General features: G+C 45.0%; 1 protein-coding gene across 2 annotated transcripts in view; it reads left to right on the top strand.

Moving 5' to 3' along the window:
- Lrig2 (leucine rich repeats and immunoglobulin like domains 2) overlaps nucleotides 1-4,375 on the top strand; it is a 59,542-nt gene extending 55,167 nt beyond the window's left edge. For both annotated transcript variants that reach the window (XM_059266008.1, XM_059266007.1), the window contains exon 18: nucleotides 755-4,375. In XM_059266008.1, coding sequence (XP_059121991.1) covers nucleotides 755-972 — 218 coding nt within the window. In that variant the 3' untranslated portion in view covers nucleotides 973-4,375. The remainder of the gene's footprint in view (nucleotides 1-754) is intronic.
- Nucleotides 4,376-18,246: the final 13,871 nt, after the last annotated feature.

The raw sequence follows: 18,246 nt of genomic DNA, 5'->3' as shown, positions 1-18,246 counted from the left end.
CAGCTTCAGAGGTATTTTCTTAATTGAGATTTCCTCAAATGACTTCAGCCTGTGTCAAGTTGACATGAAACTAGCCAACACAATTTTCAAAGCAGAAAAGCTACTAAAATAACAGGTGAAAAACAGCAACATGATTTCAGAAACTAGCTTATTAGTTCTGTTGAATATAAAGATTTGGTAGTTCGTGGTTCCAGTTTTTATTTTTAATGTTGGCGTTGTGATCTCAGTGTCCTCATCAAGGATGCTGGGCAACTTTACTTTTTTTTTCTTTTTTGGTTTTTTATTTTATTTTATTTTTTTGGTTTTTCAAGACAGGGTTTCTCAGTGTAGTTTTGGTGCCTCTCCTGGAACTCACTTGGTAGCCCAGGCTGGCCTCGAACTCACAAGAGATCCACCTGGCTCTGCCTCCCGAGTGCTGGGATTAAAGGCGTGCGCCACCACTGCCTGGCTTTTACTTCTTTTTGGGGATTGGGTTAAAAGGCTGGAGAGATGGCTTAGGGATAAAGAGCATTTGTTGCTCTTAGAACCTGGGTTCAGTTCCCAGCACCGACATGGCAGCTCACCATGATCATCTGTAACTGCAGTTCCAGGAGATCCAGTTCCGTTTTCTGGCCTCTGGGCAGACACACATGTGACACACAAACATATATGTAGGCAAAACACCCACATGCATTTTAAAAGGATATCAGGCTTTCGGGAGTTAATTGTGAAATTCCTGTTGTTACTGATGGTATTTCTTGTTTCTTATTCTCAGAAATATTCCAGCGGCCGTTGTGGAACATGAACAGAGAACTAGGCCTACTTCCCTTTCCCCAGCAGCCTGTCCTTGACTCGCCACAGCTTCAGCGACATGAGGGCCTGCCAGAGAGGGATCCAAACTGCTCTTCCCCTGTGTCCTGCCACAGGTTACATGACCACACTTTCGATTTTAGTAGGACTCGGAACATTCAAGATGGTAGTGAAGGCACATGAAGCCCATTCGGGAGGAAGTCTGAGCAGAAACTCAAGTTAGTTAATTTACTACCTCAGAGTTGAGAAGAACCCCCAAAGTCAGCACTTGCGTAACTCTTGGCTTCGAGTTATATCTGACCACCCCAAGTAGCCCTGATGTCTGGGCTTACACCTGTTGAAGAAAAGTTAGTGGCTGACAAATGTACCGCAGAAATGTGTACCGCGTTGAGAGTACACAGCCCTGGAAGTGATGTGGGCAAGTATCCTTCCAGATGGCCCCACAGGGATGTGCCCAGGTGTGCGCTGCCCGTCATGAAGAGTGTCGTTGCTGCTTAGCCTGCTGGATTGCCCCAGTCCTCAGAATGGTCATGGGAAAGCATCACTACTTTGACATTCTACTTGGCCTTCCAAGTTAGGAGCAGAGATAGCTTCTGAGTTCTCCTAACTCTGACTGGGATTCTCCTGTGGTGTTGAACAGAGAATGGAGGCTGAGGCTTTGATATTCAAGGTCTTCAGCTAGAAGTTTTGCTGACTGGTACCAGAGCAAAGGCTTTTGTATTCGTGTGTGTGTGTGTGTGTGTGTGTGTGTGTGTGTGTGTGTTTTGGTGTATGTGTGTGGGGGGCTATGTTTGTTTTGTCCCTATAACCAGGGATGTCATTGTAAATATATGTGCATTTATAAATAATTTTTCTACTCATTGACCTTGTGTGTTGGCTACAGTGTAAATACTTTTGATATGCCCAAATTATATATAATGTCTATCTGGTTACTGTCTGGGCAGCAACTTCTCAAGATCACAGATTTTACATAACTTAGTTTAATGAGGTCTACAAACTCTGTTTAAAGCTCTAAGACTATTTGTTACGAAGCTTATGTAGAGAGGCGGGGTACTTAGTGATTGTGTGCTCACAAACTCAGTCTTGGTGTAATTAACTGCTTGCTTCATGCCTGAAGGTCCATGCATCCAATCCCTTGCCGTGTGTTTACAAGTGCCAGGTGATAATCTTGTTCTAGCATGAACGTCTAGCTCTTCCAGAGCCCAGCACCTTGTCGCAGCCCTGTGAGCATAGAAGATTACTTATTTGGGGACTGTCTTCTGTCAGCAAAGTACTTTAATGACAAGGAAACCAAAGATTGTTCTTTTCTATGTTTACTTTGTTTTTAGTCTCCTTCATGAATGTAGCGTATTAAGAAGGGCAGTGTGCTCTTGGGAGTAGATCCCACGGAAGTTCCTGAACTCTGATTTAATGTCGTCCTTACTTTATACCAGTTATTATTGAAGCCAAAAAACTTTCTTGAATTTCTGGTAGCAAAAAGCTTTATGTAAACAAAGAAAGTTAACACTAATGAAATGTCATGTGCTTTCAGTCTGTCCTTTGTAATACCAGCTTCCGGCTAGATGGCTCTGGACTTTTAAAGGTGTCTGTTTGTAAGTAACTGTATATTTTTAGAATTCCAAACTCACTTAGCTTTTTGTCAGAAAGATGAATTTTTGACTTTTTTCCATGCTTGTTTTAATCTTTAATTTTTCTTCCTCAGATAAAAGTGCTGTTAGCATTTTTAACTTTCTTTTCCTATTTAAATTGTCATGATGTCTTCATTTCCACTTTGAACCTTTCAGATATTGTAGTCTTCTCATCTCTTTGGACGCTTTCTTCCTTTTGGGCTGTCTTCTAGTTTATAGTGGTCTGACTGGGAATTAGAACCCGGCCCCCTTCCTGGCGCTGCTCTCGCTAGCTGTATGTATATCTGACTCCTGCTGATGGGAAGAGGCTATCCACCAGCTCTAAGCCGCTCTCCAGCTCCCTCCAGGAACCAAGAGGATTGTGCCACTTCAGTAAAGAGCTGCCTTTGTGAACTGTTAGCTAGATCAAGGATGATGCTGCTTGCTCTAACTTGAGCTATATTTATTTCCCCAGTACAGGACTAATGGTCTAAAAATGCTCAGGGGAGGGGGGGAAATGCTCTGCTTTTAAACAATGTCAGTAAACAAAGACTCACGTCTGAATTGAAAAATTGCCTTTTGTCTTCTGGAGCAGCAGTACTCCAGCACACAGGGGCTCAGAGTGGAGGTGTGCTGCAGCCCATGTGTGGCTGGCCATGCCACTTCTGTGGTCAGTTTAGTGCTCTGTCAGCTGGGATCTGTCGGGTAGAAAGCAGGCCCTGATGCAGTCCTCTAGAAATACTTTATCCAGGACATCACCCCGAAGCTCCAGCAGTGGCCTTTCTGCCGGGGTATCAGTCTGGTCTTCTGAGGGTTGGTGGGATGTTGGACCCGCCCTCCCAGATATCCCTGGCTTGCTTAAATAACTGTTAAGGAAAAGAGCCTGCTTGCTTCGGTTTAAAATAACAATAGATTCTTAGCCTGGCCGAGGTGGTGCACGCCTTTAATCCTAGCACTCAGGAGGCAGAGGCAGGTGGATCTCTGAGTTCGAGGCCAGCCTGGGCTACAGAGTGAGTTCCAGGACGGGCTCCAAAGCTACACAGAAAAACCCTGTCTCAAAAAACAAACAAAAAACCCAGACAAAACTACAGTATATTCTTAACTTAGAGAAAGGAATTCCTGAAAAAACTTCTTTGCACAGGTTTGACCAAGCAGTCTCTATCCTCCAGTAGTGGTAGAATTGGTGTCTCCTCAGCGCTTCCTCCAGGCTGGACAGGGTTCACCTAGGACATTGCAGAGCAAGGGAGACTGAAATCCTCAGAGAAGTAGTCCATCCCCAGCCAGTTCCTACTTCATTTTTGTGGGACAACGTAAGCTCTCTTAATTTGTTGGTGCCCGTCTTGGGCTGATTCTACACATGGAGGCTTATTCATAATTATAAATCCCCAGCTTTAGCGTGGCTTGTTGCTAGCCAGCTTTTCTTAGCTTTAAATTATCCCTTCTATCTTTGGTCTCTGGGCTTTTACCTTTCTCTATTTCTGTGTACCTTTCTTTCTTACCCTGTTGCTGGTTGTGCAGCTGGGCGGCTGGCCCCTGATTTCCTCCTTTTCCTCCTTCTCCTCCTCTTCCTCGTCTCTTGTTCTTTCTTTTTCTCCTACTTATCCTCTCTGCCTGCCAGCCCTACCCTTCCTTTCTCCTGCCTTGCTATTGGCCGTCAGCTCTTTATTAGACCATCAGGTTTTTCAGAAAGGAAAAGTAACACAGCTTCACTGAGTTAAACAAATGCAACATAAAAGAATGCAACACATCTTTGCATCATTAAACAAATGTTCCACAGCATCAACAAATGTAACACATGTTAAAATACTTTTCTACAAGCCGGGCGGTGGTGGTGCACGCCTTTAATCCCAGCACTCGGGAGGCAGAGCCAGGCGGATCTCTGTGAGTTCGAGGCCAACCTGGGCTACCAAGTGAGTCCCAGGAAAGGCGCAAAGCTACACAGAGAAACCCTGTCTTGAAAAACCAAAAAAAAAAAAAAAGTACTTTTCTACAGCAGGGAACTTTCACTCTTAGTTAGCTGTACATTGCCCAGGGAGGGGTCGTAAAGGACCGTTAGTCTGCATCAAGCAGTTTCAGCACTGTCAACCTGTGGAAAGGGGGACATGGTAGAAGTCTTTATTTACATCTTGTTGTAGGAGACAACAGACACCGTCTCCAGAGAGGTGTAGAGTACCTGTCTTAGTCTAATAATGACACTTCTCTGGTAATGGAAATAGTCTGCCTTTAGGGGGGAGGTTTGTGCAGACACTAATTGCTAGTCATGCTGAAGAGAGTTCTATGATGGTGTGGAACATGGGCAATGTCACTGTAACATCTGTAATGTTATCATTAGCTTGAGAGTTTGTCCTTTGATCTTTGTGTTGGTTTAGTGCACTTCAGATTTTTTTTCTAAAACTAAGCCATTTGGGACTTTGGTTAACAAAGGAATCTGATCTGTGTTCACAGGTAAAAACATGAAATGGTGGCATTATTTTTCTGAAAAAAAAAAAAAACCTATACTTTCTACACAAGTGCCATTACTCTAACAAAAATTTAAGCCTGTGTTGTATTATAACTCTTTACTCTGATTTTTGAAAAATATTACTAATTTTTAAAGCCCCCACTGGCCTTGAACTCTCAGTCTCCTGCCGCCTCCTCTGAAATGTGGGGACGATAGGTATGTCTGACTTGATTAATTTTTATTCTTGCCTATGGAGCCCAACTGGAGTGGAGTTGTTATTGCAGTGTTCAGTTTTATAATGTCTTACCCAAGTTTAAGAGGATGGCCCTTTCTCATTATTGGATACCACTGACATGCTACAGGGGTAAGGAGTATCAGGTAAGTGTGTCTGTTTCCCCAGTGCTGGGCTTTGAAACTACAACTCTGTGAATGCCAGCTGCATGTTCTCCCACTGAACTCAGACCCCATATTTGTTGTTCTCTTAGACATATTCCATCTTTGGGCCTTTTTTGTTTTTGTGTTGGCAGTCCTGGGGATTGAATCTATAGGCTCCTGTGTACCAGACAAGTGCTCTACCTCTGAGCTGCAGCCTCAGCTGGCATGTTGGTTTGCTGCAGAGTAATGGATGGTTATAAAAACAATGGGACCATAAATGGCTAAGCTGGGTTTTTTTCTGTTAGGTGCTCTCTGCCAATCCAGTCTGGTGGTATTCTGCTTTAAACTTTTTGTTTGGAACATGATCTAAATATATAGCACTTTGCCTGCATTTTCTTTTTCTTTTGTTCTTTTTGGACATTAGTTCATTGACAGAAGTACCAAGTTTCTGAATTAGGGATGCATTAGGAATTGTACTTAGAACATCTGAAAACCCAAGAACCACTTGTAGGCTTTGTGAAAAGGTGGGAGGGGAAGGAGAGATTGGTGTATGGTATCCTAGTAGTCAGACCCAGGCAAGCACTCTCCCAGCCAGTGTGCTTTAAGTTACGAATTGGATTCACTCCCTCTCGGTGCAAACATTATTTCTTGGTAATCATCACGAGGTGGGTGGTGTGAGGGTGAAGAGCAGCTTCACTTGTTTGCTCTTGTTGTTGGATGTGAAGTGATCTTGTCGAGACTAACTGTTTTCAATGTGAAGCTGATCTTCAGGTGGCCAAGTGCCCTTGAAATACGTCCTGGCTGCTGGAGATGGCCTCTTCACCCACGGAGTGACTTCTACTCCCTGCTGGCCTCTCTTCTCTTTCCCATTAGAGGATGTCAGGCTGAGCAGCCCTGATGTAAGACACCTCTAAAGAGATCCAAGCCATGTTGTTCAGGGTGGCTGTTTCCTGGTATCGATTATATTTTCTCACATAAGAATGTATATTTTATAGAGCATGTGTTCGTCCTGTCTACTGTAATGTCAATAAAGCAAAAACATGATTCTCTTGTCTTGCCTAAAGTATAGGAATGAATAGTGTGTTTTGTTTGGGGCCTTTTGAGGGGAGTTTTTGAATTAAACAAGTTAAAATGAAATTGCCTTTCCCTTGTTCTCACCAAGTCCTGCTTTCTGTGTCTGGTGCTGGCAGCACCCTGGAACTGAGCTGTGCGGGGGCAGGTACTGTGTGCTCTCCTGCTTGTCCCTCTAGAGGTCCTCTGTGGTGCTAGGTGCTGGGAGACAAATGGGTTCGAGAGTCATGAAGAGTTCTCTGCAAGGAGAGAATTCAAGTGTAGCTGAAGAGTTTTCTCTCTCCAGCTACATTCAAGGGCAATGTTTTCTAGTTTGATGAAGTCTGGTTAACGTGGTATTTGAGGAATGTCAGTATTCTGTAACTTTGTTGCTCCACCACCTCCGGCTTGGTCACTCTGGGGGGTCAGCTCTTTGAAGACCGGGATTGTCACAGCGATCGCATTGTGTACATTTGTGTACATCTGCCGCACTTTGGGATGCACTCAGCTGCCTCCCAACAGACCAGGAGTACAGACGAGGCAGGCAGCTTTCTTCTGTCTGCATTGTGTAGTTAAGGGAACTGCCGCAGTGAAGCCATACGGTTACCCAGTGGCAAGAAGCTCTCGGGCAGCGAAGCTAAGATTTGAATCGGATTTGGACAGACTGGGGGGTTTTCTGCTATCACGCCTTCTAGTTCTGCGTACTGTGGATTGGCTGCAGTCTAAAGAAGCACAGGGGGGAAGCTGCTGTTCATTCCCAGTGTGAAAATGAACTACTAAATTCTGATGGAGAAACAACTATTGTTTTGTTCTTTTGTAAGGTAGAATGCAAAAACACACCCCACACTGTAGTTTTATTACTTTTTTTTAAAGTTTGGAATGGAATATGCTAGGGCCTTCTAGCAATATCCTGCTGTTATAAGAATACTCATTCACACTGAAAGATACTTTGAAGTTTTTAACCTAGGACTAAAACTGTCCATACAGCATGCTTACTTGCTATGGAGCAACACTTTTATAAACCGTGAGTGACTACTGAGGAAAAAAATGAATAAAAAGACAAAGTACAGGTTAGGTGTCTTAGTACATGTCTATAATCCAGTGCTTGAGAGGGGGGAGGACCAGGAGTGCAAGGCCATCCTTGGCTGTGTAGCTGGGTGTGAGGCCAGCCTGCCCTACATGAAAACCCGTTTTTTTTTTTGTTGTTTTTTTTTTTTTTAAAGTGGGGGTGGTGCTAGGGAGAGAGCTCAGTTCTGAAAATTTGAGTCTCAGAACCTGTTCACAGCCCTGCATGGTGGCACGTTCTTAACAACACTAGTGCTATGGAGGAGGAGACCGGCAGATCCCAGCCAGGCTGACCCATTTGGCAAGCTCCAAGTTAGGGAGAGACTATTGTAAAACAAAAACCAAAGGGCCACTCCCAAGGAGTGACATCTAAGGTTGTCTTCTGGAACAAACACACACACACACACACACACACACACACACACACACACAAAAAGACAGTGCAAGTATAAGGTTTTTACTGTGTATTCAAGAGGTAGACACTTGCCAGTCTCTGAACATTTCTGACCCCTTACTCACTGTGTTTACTTTTTCATGGACAAGTAACAAGTACAGTGTGTGAGCTGTGGCAGTCTACAGCCTTCTGGATTGCTACCACTCTGACTGTCAGTGTCGTTTGGTCACTGGGGGCTTGGCTGTACTCATTTTTCACAGTTCCTTTTAACCCCCTGGCACAGAAGAGTTGAAACTTGAATGCCACACTTCGTCCAGAAGCCCTGGCTAGAAGTAGCAAGTGAGAGGACTTGGCTGCTCAGCCACCTCCCCGTGTGCCAGCTCCTCATCTGCTGAGTGCAGATGATTGCTTTGCAGGCCTGCTGTGTTTCTAGCCAATGCTCTCTGGAATGGGGAGCCCCTGGTTTGTTACCAGGGAAACTATCACAAGGTAGCTTAAAGGAAAAGAAAATACACAGGTCAGTCTGCAAAGGAGATGGATGGATTGCCAATGTGAGTGTCACATGGCTTGTGTTAATGGCCGAAATGAGACTGTTGGAGCTGTTGAATCTGCCACCTCTGCTTCACTGTTTCTTGACATCTCAGGTTTGGAGCTGGAGAGGTTATGACGAAGTGGTTAAGAGCACTTGGTGTTTTGTAGAGGACCTGAGTTTGATTTCCAGCACCCTCATCAGGCAACTCGAGATGGCTGATAACTCCAGTTCCAGGGGATCTGCATGTATGTGATGCATATAAGTAATGTGTGTGCTAGTGTCAGCAGGGACCAGAAGAGGTCACTGGATCCCCCAAAGCTGAGTTACAGACAGTTGTGAGTTGCCTGACATGGTGCTGGGTTTTGAACTAGCATTCTCTGGAAGATCAACAAGTATTCTTAACTGCTGAGCCATCTCTCCAGCCCAAATAAACCAGTCTTAAAAGAAAGAAATTTGGGGGTGATGGAGAGATGACTCAGTGGTTAAGAGTACTGGCTGCTCTTCCAGAGGTCCTGAGTTCAATTCCCAGCACCCACATGGTATTTCACAACTGTCTATAACTAATCCCATGGAATCTAATGCCCTTTTCTGGTGTGCAGACATAATGCAGACAAAACACCTATTCATACAATAAAGAAGCAAAGTGCTAGAGAGGCCCACAGAAATCCACAAAGATACCCCCACAATAGACTACTGGCAATGGTTGAGAGACAGCCCGAACTGACCTACTCTGGTGATAGGATGGCCATACACCCTAATTGTCGTGCTAGAAACCCCATCCAATGACTGAGGGAACTTGATGCAGAGATCCACGGCCAGGCCCCAGGTGGAGCTCCAGGAGTCCAGCTGGCAAGAAAGAGGAGGGTTTGTGTGAGCGAGAATTGTTGAGACCAAGGTTGGATAAAGCACAGGGACAAATAGCCAAACGAATGGAAACACATGAACTATGAACCAATGGCTGAGGAGCCCCCAACTGGATCAGGCCCTCTGGATAAGTGAGACAGTTGATTAGCTTGATCTCTTTGGGAGGCATCCAGGCAATGGGACCGGGTCCTGTACACAGTGCATGAGTTGGCTGTTTGAAACCTGGGGCCTATGCAGGGACACTTGGCTCAGCCTGGGAGGAGGGGACTGGACCTACCTGGACTGAATCTACCAGGTTGAACTCAATCCTCATGGGAGTCATTGCCCTGGAGGAGATGGGAATGGGGGGTGGGCTGGGCGGAAGGCGGGGGGGGGGGGGCGGGGGCGGGAGGGGGAAGAACAAAGGAATCCGTGGCTGATATGTAAAATTAAATTATAAAATTAAAAAAAAAAAATTCAGATTTTCCCCCCAGTATCCATTTAGTTCCCAGATAGTCTATTTGTCAAAGCAAACATGAAGAATTACAATTACTGATGGAAAGAGGTTTGTTTTGTTTTGTTTTGTTTGCTTGTTTTTGAGACAGGGTTTCTTCTGTGTAACAGCCCTAGCTGTCTTGGAACTCTTTGTAGACCAGGCTATCCTCGAACTCGCAGAGACCCACTACCTCTGCCTCCCAAGTGCTGGGATTAAAGGCCACCACCTGGCAGGAAGAAGTTTTAAAACCAATAGTAAATACATTGTCCTTACTCCTTCCAGATGCTGTTAAGCACTCCCCACACTTAACATTTTTCATACTTTTCTGTACAACCACCCGTATGAGGGAGAAATTCTTCTCACCATTTTACAGATGATAGAGCTGTAATCCCAGCACTTGGAAGGCACATGCCAGAGTTCTGTTGAGTTGAAGCCAGCCTGGGCTCCACAGACCCTGTCTCGACGAAACAGGCAGAACAATACAAATGACGGGACAGGTCAAAGCACTTGTCCAAAGTCACAGACAGAACAAGCAAGCAGTGAAGCCAGGAGTTGCAATTAGGATCTCAAAGTTATTGTGTCAAAGGGAAAATGTGAGCCTTTCGGAAGCCTTGTCTTAGTCTTTACTAAGTTGTGTCCCCAACAAATAGAAATGCTGATGTCATTCTCCAGGACCTCAGATTATAGTCCTATTTCAAGATAACCCTTGAAAGATAGGATTAAGGTAAAATGGTGTGTTTCAAGAGCAGGGCCTAACCTGATCTGATGGGAGTCCTAAGAAAGAAGAAAAAAGCCAGACTCCAGACACAGGAATCCAGAAAATAGGCCATGTGTAAACTATCTGAGAAGGCCCTGTGCAAGCCAAAAACCCTTAGAAGAAAACAGGCCTCCCCATTTCTCGATTCCTTAATTGTAAGAAGACAAGTTCTTCTTTTTTTTTTTTTTAAGAGAAAGATTGCTTTTATTTATGTGTTGTATGATACTTGATTTGTTTTTTGACAAACAAAGCTTGCCTAGAGATCAGAGGGCAGAGCTAGCCACTAGTTAACCATAGAGGCCAGGCAGTGGTGGCACACACCTTGAATCCCAGCACTTGGGAGGAGGAAGCAGGAAGATCAGGAGTTCAAGGCCACCCTGGGCTACATGAGATTGAACCAGTCTAAAAGAAACACAGCCTGGTGGTGGTGGTGCAGGCCTTTGATCCCAGCACATGGGAGGCTCATGCTTGTTGTTGGTTGTTTTATTACCCTTTACTCTTTTTTTGGGGGGGAGGGGACATCATCCATCTCCCAAATAAATTACAGTTTGAGGCTTATTAATTATAAATGCCTGGCCTTAGCTTGGCTTGTTGCTAGCTAGCTTTTCTTAACTTTAAATTATCCCATCTATCTTTGGCCTCTGGGCTTTTACCTTTCTCTATGTTTGTATACCTTCCTTTCTTACTCCGTTGTTGGTTGCATATCTGGATGGCTGGCTCCTGGAGTCCTCCTCCTTCTCTGGCCACTTTTCCTTTTGTCCCAGATTTCTCCCTCTATATATTCTCTCATCCTTTCTCCTGCCTTGCTATTGGCCATTCAGTTCTTTATTAGACCATCAGTGTTTTAGACAGGCACAGTAACACAGCTTCACAGAGTTAAACATGCAACATAAAAAAAAGTAACACACCTTAAAATATTCTACAACACATGCCTTTAATCCCAGCACAAGGGAGATGGAGACAGGAATATAAAGTGGGTGGAGACAGGATCTCAGACCCATTTAGTCTGAGGATTCATAGAGACAGGATGCCCCCATTCAGTCTGAGATTTCGTAGAGGTAAGAAGGCTCTGGTGGCTGACTATTTCTCTGATCTTTCAGCTTTCACCCTTAATATCTGACTCTGGGTTTTTATTTAATAAGACTAATTAGGACCATGCATCATTTATGTGCATGCACATGGGTGCCCACACAGGTCAGAATAGGGTATTGGGGTTTTTGCAGCTGGGACACCTGAAATGGTGCTGGGAACTGAACTTGGGGCCTCTGAAATAGCACTTCCTGCTCTTGTTCTCCGAGCCATCTCTCCAGCCTACTCTAAATTGATTCTTTACCCAATCTATAGAATGTTACAGAAGCCCAGCAGATTCTCTTCCAACAGCCCAGCCAGGCTGGTCAAATTCCCTTTTTGCAAGTAAAGAGTTCAGCCCAGATATGTGATTTGCCTAAGGTCATGTGCTCCAAAGATCCTTTCTACTGAAAGAGCCTGTGCTCTGATCCATCAGAGGGTTTTGTTGTTGTTATTTTGTTTTCTTTTGTCTGTTTTTTGTCTTTGTTTTTTGATGGGGTCTCATGTAGTCCAGGTAAGCTTCAAACTCACTCCATAGCACAGAATATGACCTTGACTTTGTAATCATCCTGTTCCAGATCACAGATGATCACCTCCACAGTAGGTACCTGTCTGTCACCATGTTCAGTTTTGCTTTGATTTTTTTCGTTTGTCTTTTTTTTTTGGGGGGGGGGGTTTCGAGACAGGGTTTCTCTGTGTAGTTTTGGTGCCTGTCCTGGATCTCACTCTGTAGACCAGGCTGGCCTCAAACTCACAGATATCCGCCTGGCTCTGCCTCTGGAGTGTTGGGATTAAATGCATGCACTACCACAACCAGCTGTCAGATTTTCTTATTTGTTTTTAATGTATCCCCCGCCCACCCCCGCCCCTCCCCCGTGTATGTGTAGGGGAGAGGGCGGTAGAGAGAATGAATGTGGTGTATGTGCCATGGCGCAATGGGGCTGTAGAGAGAATGAATGTGGTGTATGTGCCATGGCGCACATGTGGTATAGAGATAATGAATGTGGTGTATGTGCCATGGCGCACATGTGGTGTAGAGATAATGAATGTGGTGTATGTGCTATGATGCACATGTGGTGTAGAGAGAATGAATGTGGTGTATGTGCCATGGCGCAATGGGGCTGTAGAGAGAATGAATGTGGTGTATGTGCCATGGCGCAATGGGGCTGTAGAGAGAATGAATGTGGTGTATGTGCCATGGCACAATGGGGCTGTAGAGAGAATGAATGTGGTGTATGTGCCATGGCGCACATGTGGTATAGAGATAATGAATGTGGTGTATGTGCCATGGCGCACATGTGGTGTAGAGATAATGAATGTGGTGTATGTGCTATGATGCACATGTGGTGTAGAGAGAATGAATGTGGTGTATGTGCCATGGCGCAATGGGGCTGTAGAGAGAATGAATGTGGTGTATGTGCCATGGCGCAATGGGGCTGTAGAGAGAATGAATGTGGTGTATGTGCCATGGCACAATGGGGCTGTAGAGAGAATGAATGTGGTGTATGTGCTATGATGCACATGTGGTGTAGAGAGAATGAATGTGGTGTATGTGCCATGGCGCACATGTGGTGTAGAGAGAATGAATGGGGTGTATGTGCCATGGCGCACATGGGGCGGTAGAGAGAATGAATGGGGTGTATGTGCTATGATGCACATGTGGCACTCAGAGGCCAACCTTGGGTGTCAGTCCTCACCTTCCACCTTGTTTGAGGTGGGGTGTCTTGATCTCTGTTGCCCATCGCCCTGTAGGAGCACTGGGACGACAAGGGCACCGCACCCGGTTTTAGCGGGTTTTGGGGAGTCAAACTCAGGTCCTCACACTTGATCAGCAAACGCTTTTGCCCACTAAGCCATCTCCCAGCCTTCTCCAGTTCTTTGTACCTTGAATGCATTGTAGAGACTTAACATTTTAGACTTAACATATAAGACTTCCTGAGGAGAAACTGGAAATCAAGCCGATGAGCACATTGGCTAATGTACTGTGGTCTGATCCACCCCAGGGGTCACGGAAGTGTAGGCTTGCTGGAAAGCAGGAAATTGACTCTACCACATAAATGAGCGTGTCAAGGAGCAAAAGCAAAGAAGAGATATTTAGAGCATTCAAGAGTAAGCGCCTATTTATTTATTTATTTATTTATTTATTTATTTATTTATTTATTTATTTATGTATTGAGACAAGGTTTCACCGTGTAGCCCTGGTTGGCCTGGAACTTGCTATGATAGACCAGGCTGACCTAGAACTCAGATTTGCCCTCTTCTGCCTCCCTGAGTGCTGATGTTACAGGTGTGCTCCACCATGCCCAGCTTGGTGAGTACTTCTAAGCTCCTATTTTATTCTTTTCCAAGAAAAAATCGGATTCAATAGAATCCCACACACAGAATAACAGCAGGGCAGCTCCTGAGGCATATGCAAGCCTGGGTTGTTTAGAGATTTATTTTTATTATTTTTAGTTATGTGTATGTGTGTGTGTCAGCATATGCACAGGTGAGATCAGAGGTCAAGAGGTCAAATCCCCCCCAGAGCTATAGTGATAGCAGTCAAGAGCCACTTGATACAGGTGTTGGGACCTGAACTCAGGTCTTCTGCACTCGCTCTGACCCACTGTACCATCACTCCAGTTCCAAGACCTTTGTTTCTCTTCTAAATGCTCCATCAAAGCCAGTGTGGATCCTTCAGTCTTTGAAAACAATGGGCACGTGTCTGGTGTTGGCAGTGGAGACAGTAGCTTGAATTATTTATCCTTTGGAGCGAGCTCCAGAGACAAGCATAGGAGAATGTGTCCCATGCCAAAAACAGCAGGGCAGAGAAGAAATATATTTCTCTTCCAACAGGAGTTGCTGCCACCCAGGCAGCTGTGTCACTTGGGGTGGGGGGTGGCTCAGGGACTACACAAGCTGCTCTTACTAAAATGGGACTTTTAAGGTGAAACTTCAAGCATGTGATGTTGAGAACTTTTGACTTCTGGAGAAACACAAAATCATAATAAATTGCAAGTGGGGGGGAGAAGCCATGAATCGTGTTGGCAGGTGCGCTTCTTTGTGGGCTTGTGCCTCCAGCACCAGCCACCTCTCGCACCCTCCTAGCCCTTAGTCACCTGTCTCATCTGGTAAGTGTGTGCTGTTTCCCGGCGCTACCTGGAGCACAGCAGATGTCAGTACCGAAGGAGGTCAGGAGCAGTTCGCAGAGGACCCCACGCCTTCAGCTGTGCGTGTTTCCAGATTTCTATCTTTGGGCAGCCTTAATTTAGGGAGGCCTCTCAGCCGTCTCTGTTCATTTTTCCCCTCAGTCCAGGAGAGAGTTAGGACTGATCCGTCACTTTCTTTAAAGTCCTCTCTTGTGTCTGAGTTGTACATAATGCAAGCCTTGCTAGTGAAGTGACTAATGAGACTGGTGGAAGAATTTAAGATCAGAAAAGATTTTTGGAGCTCCTGAAGGCAAGGTATGGTTTTGCCATAGCTCTGGTTAAGAACACAGGCTTGCCAGGTGATGGTGACTCATGCCTTCAGTCCCAGCACTTGGGAGGCAGAGGCAGGTGGATCTCTGTGAGTTTGAGGCCAACTTGGTCCACAGAGCAAGTTGTAGGACAGCCAGACTGTCTAGAAACCCTGTCTCAAAAAAACCAACCAACCAACCAACACACACACACACGCACGCACGCACGCACGCACGCACGCACGCACTTCACATACACACAGGCTTGTTTTCTTTCTCTACAGACCCCAATGTGTCCTTCCTAATCCTCCTTCTGCCTTTCCCCTGGTCCTCAGTAAGGGCATTTGGGCAAAAGTACAATTTGCTATCCATCGTGGGAGTCCCATGGCTAGGCTGCCCACTTCTTGCGGAGACAGCTGGCTAGTATATGGAGGTCCCTTCTGGTCAGCCGGGCCCTGCATTTACCACAGGACTTTTAAAGTAAGCGGCAGGCTCCAGCCCTACTACCACCTATTACCAGTTGCAGAAGCTTAAGCCAGCCCCTTAGTGTTGTGTACCTCACCCTTCTGATTTGCAGAATGCAAATAAGCATGCGTTATCTCCATGAGCACAGACTACATCAGCTGATACAGATAACATGAGGAAGCACAGCGCTCAGCAGCGCTCCATACATTACAAGCTTTCTAGATGGAGCACACCCTCCCTTTTCCTCCCCTGGCTGAAATGGCTCTGGGTGGAGAATGGGAGGTTGGTTTTCCAGGGCTGGCCCTGGAGATTTGGATGCCTAGGTGAGTTTGACTTGGAAACAAGAAACTTTGAAGAAATTGTGCATTGACCCTGGAGTCAGTGGGTCTGAGATTCCGACTAGCTCTGCACACATTCACTTAGTGATCTCGGGAAGCCATTGACGGGGAAGTCTGGATGCCACTGAAGCTCTTTCAGCTCTGGAGTCCTATAGATCTTCTCGAGCACGGTGAGCCCTTCCCAAGACTGCCTCCAGTGGATGTTTGTCCCCCCAGGTGTTTTCCAGTAGTTCTTGACTCCCAGGAAATACTCTATTAAAGAACAGTAATTACATATGAATGTATGGATTTTAAAAAGGACAGAGCACTCAGCCACTTTAAACGGGGGTGAGGGAAAGAAAGCGCTGAGACATTCTGAGCCTTCTACAAGGTGTAATGTGATGAGACCGTCGGTGAGCCTTGCTCCTGACTGGGGATCCTCTTTGGCCCAGACATTCCTCCATGGAATGCAGTCCCCATCATTGCCAACGAACTCCCACAGGGCTCTGCGGCAAACTGAATGGCTTCTCAGAATATTATCTTCAGTACTTAGCATTCTGGCTTCACGCTGGAATGGGAGGTGGCATCTTGGAAGATCACAAATGTTCTGGAAACAGAATGCTTGAGTTCCCATTATGGCTACTTGTATTACAGGCAAATTACTAAATTTCTTTTAACTTCTGTTTTCTTCTCTGCAGGACAGTAATGATAATCCTCATTCTACAAGGTCACTGTGAGCACCATGTGAAATAATTTCTACTAGAGGGAAGCAAACACTGGCATTTTATTCACTTATTTTGAGACAGGATCTCACTAGGCAGTCCAGGCTGGCCTCAGACTCATTATGTAGCCCAGGCTGGCCTTGGACTCACAATTTTCCTGCCTCAACTGGGCTTATAGTCATAAGTCACCATACCCAGCTCAGCATTTGTAAGTCTAATTTATTTAAAAGCATGGATAAATGAAAACATCACTTTCTTTGTGTTCTTTGGCCAATCAGTGGGCTGCATGATTTTTTTCTAGGGAAAATTTGTATCTTTTAATAAGTTCAAACAAGCTGGGCAATGGTAGTGCACGCCTTTAATCCTAGAACTTGGGAGGTAGAGGCAGGCAGATCTCTGTGAGTTTGAGGCCAGCCTGGTCTACAGAGTAAGTACCAGGACAGCCAAGGCTATACAGAAAAACCCTGTCTTGAAAAACCAAATAAAAAAAAAAATCAAACATGACTCTCCTTTCCCAAGGCCTCCAGGGGAGCTCCTGTTGGAATTGGTCTGAAGATGGACAGCAGCTGCTGCAGGTGAAGATGTGGTCACCTTTGTGGACATCCAGGGCTCTGCACACTGATGCTATGACAACCAGAGCTTTGCTATTTCATGTCTTGTTCTCTAGCTGTGCTTGAGAATCCAGTAAGCTAAGTTGCAGAAAGTCAAGTTACTTTTTAGTGAAAAAATTTAAAACATTTAGGTCAGCATACAAAGATGCCATTTATGGCGTCTTCAGACACCCATCATTATCTATGTCTTCAGTTGTTCTCCTCCCCCGCGCCCCTCCTGTCCCTTTCTGCTCCCATCAGCCCCACTTCCAGTTTCCTATTGTGTGTTTCCCATGACCCTCTCTAGTTTCCAGATCCCTTAAGATCTCTTCCTCACTTCTCATGGTCCTCTTTCTGGTTTTTAACCTACAAACACATATAGAGACATGTATATATGTATGTATATGTAACTCAAGATGAAGCTGCACACAAGAGAAAACACTGGTGTATATATTCTGAAACTTGCTTATCTTGTTTAACATTCTAGTGTCTAGTTCCATAATTTTCTTGTAAATATCATTTATGATTTCATTTTTCTTTGTACCTGCATAAAGTTCCATTTTGCATAAATATATATATACATATAGATACATATATATGTATCTATCTATCATATATATATATATATATATATATATATATATATTTTTTTTTTTTGGTTTTTTGAGACAGGGTTTCTCTGTGTAGCTTTGCGTCTTTCCCGGAACTTGCTTTGTAGACCAGGCTGGCCTCAAACTCACAGAGATCCGCCTGGCTCTGCCTCCCGAGTGCTGGGATTAAAGGCGTGCACCACCACCGCCCGGCACGTATTATGTAATTTTTGACAATTTGTACATATATAAACCACCTTCTACTTCCCTGATTTTTGTGCCTCAGGAGCTCCTCCCTAACCTGCGGTAGAATGTTGACAGTGCCCAATGTCCTGCTGGTGTAATGCGGGTCACAGCAGTTAACAACAGCTGTGAATTCATGAGTGTGCACGGCAGCTAGGTCATATCTGAAAGAAAGCTTTCCATAGCACTTTTCCTGCCCTCCAGCTCTTACATTCTTTCTGCCACCTCTTCCGTGATGTTCCCTGAGTCTTGGAAGGGGGATAAATATCTCATTTGGAGCTGAGCACTCAACAGTCAGTTTTTCTCAGCACTTTAACCAGCTTTGCGTCTCTGCAGTAACCATTGTCCACAATAATGAGGCTTCTCTGACCAAGGCTGACAGTAACACTATATGAATAGAAACATACATATTGGGCTAATGGGATGGCTTAGCAGTAAAGGGGCTTGCTGCCAAGCTTGATGTCTTG

The sequence above is a fragment of the Peromyscus eremicus genome, chromosome 6 (assembly GCF_949786415.1).
Source record: "Peromyscus eremicus chromosome 6, PerEre_H2_v1, whole genome shotgun sequence".
Taxonomy (NCBI): Eukaryota; Metazoa; Chordata; class Mammalia; order Rodentia; family Cricetidae; genus Peromyscus; species Peromyscus eremicus.
The sequence above is the reverse complement of the archived record's forward strand: the minus strand, read 5'-3'. Positions and strand labels throughout refer to the sequence as shown.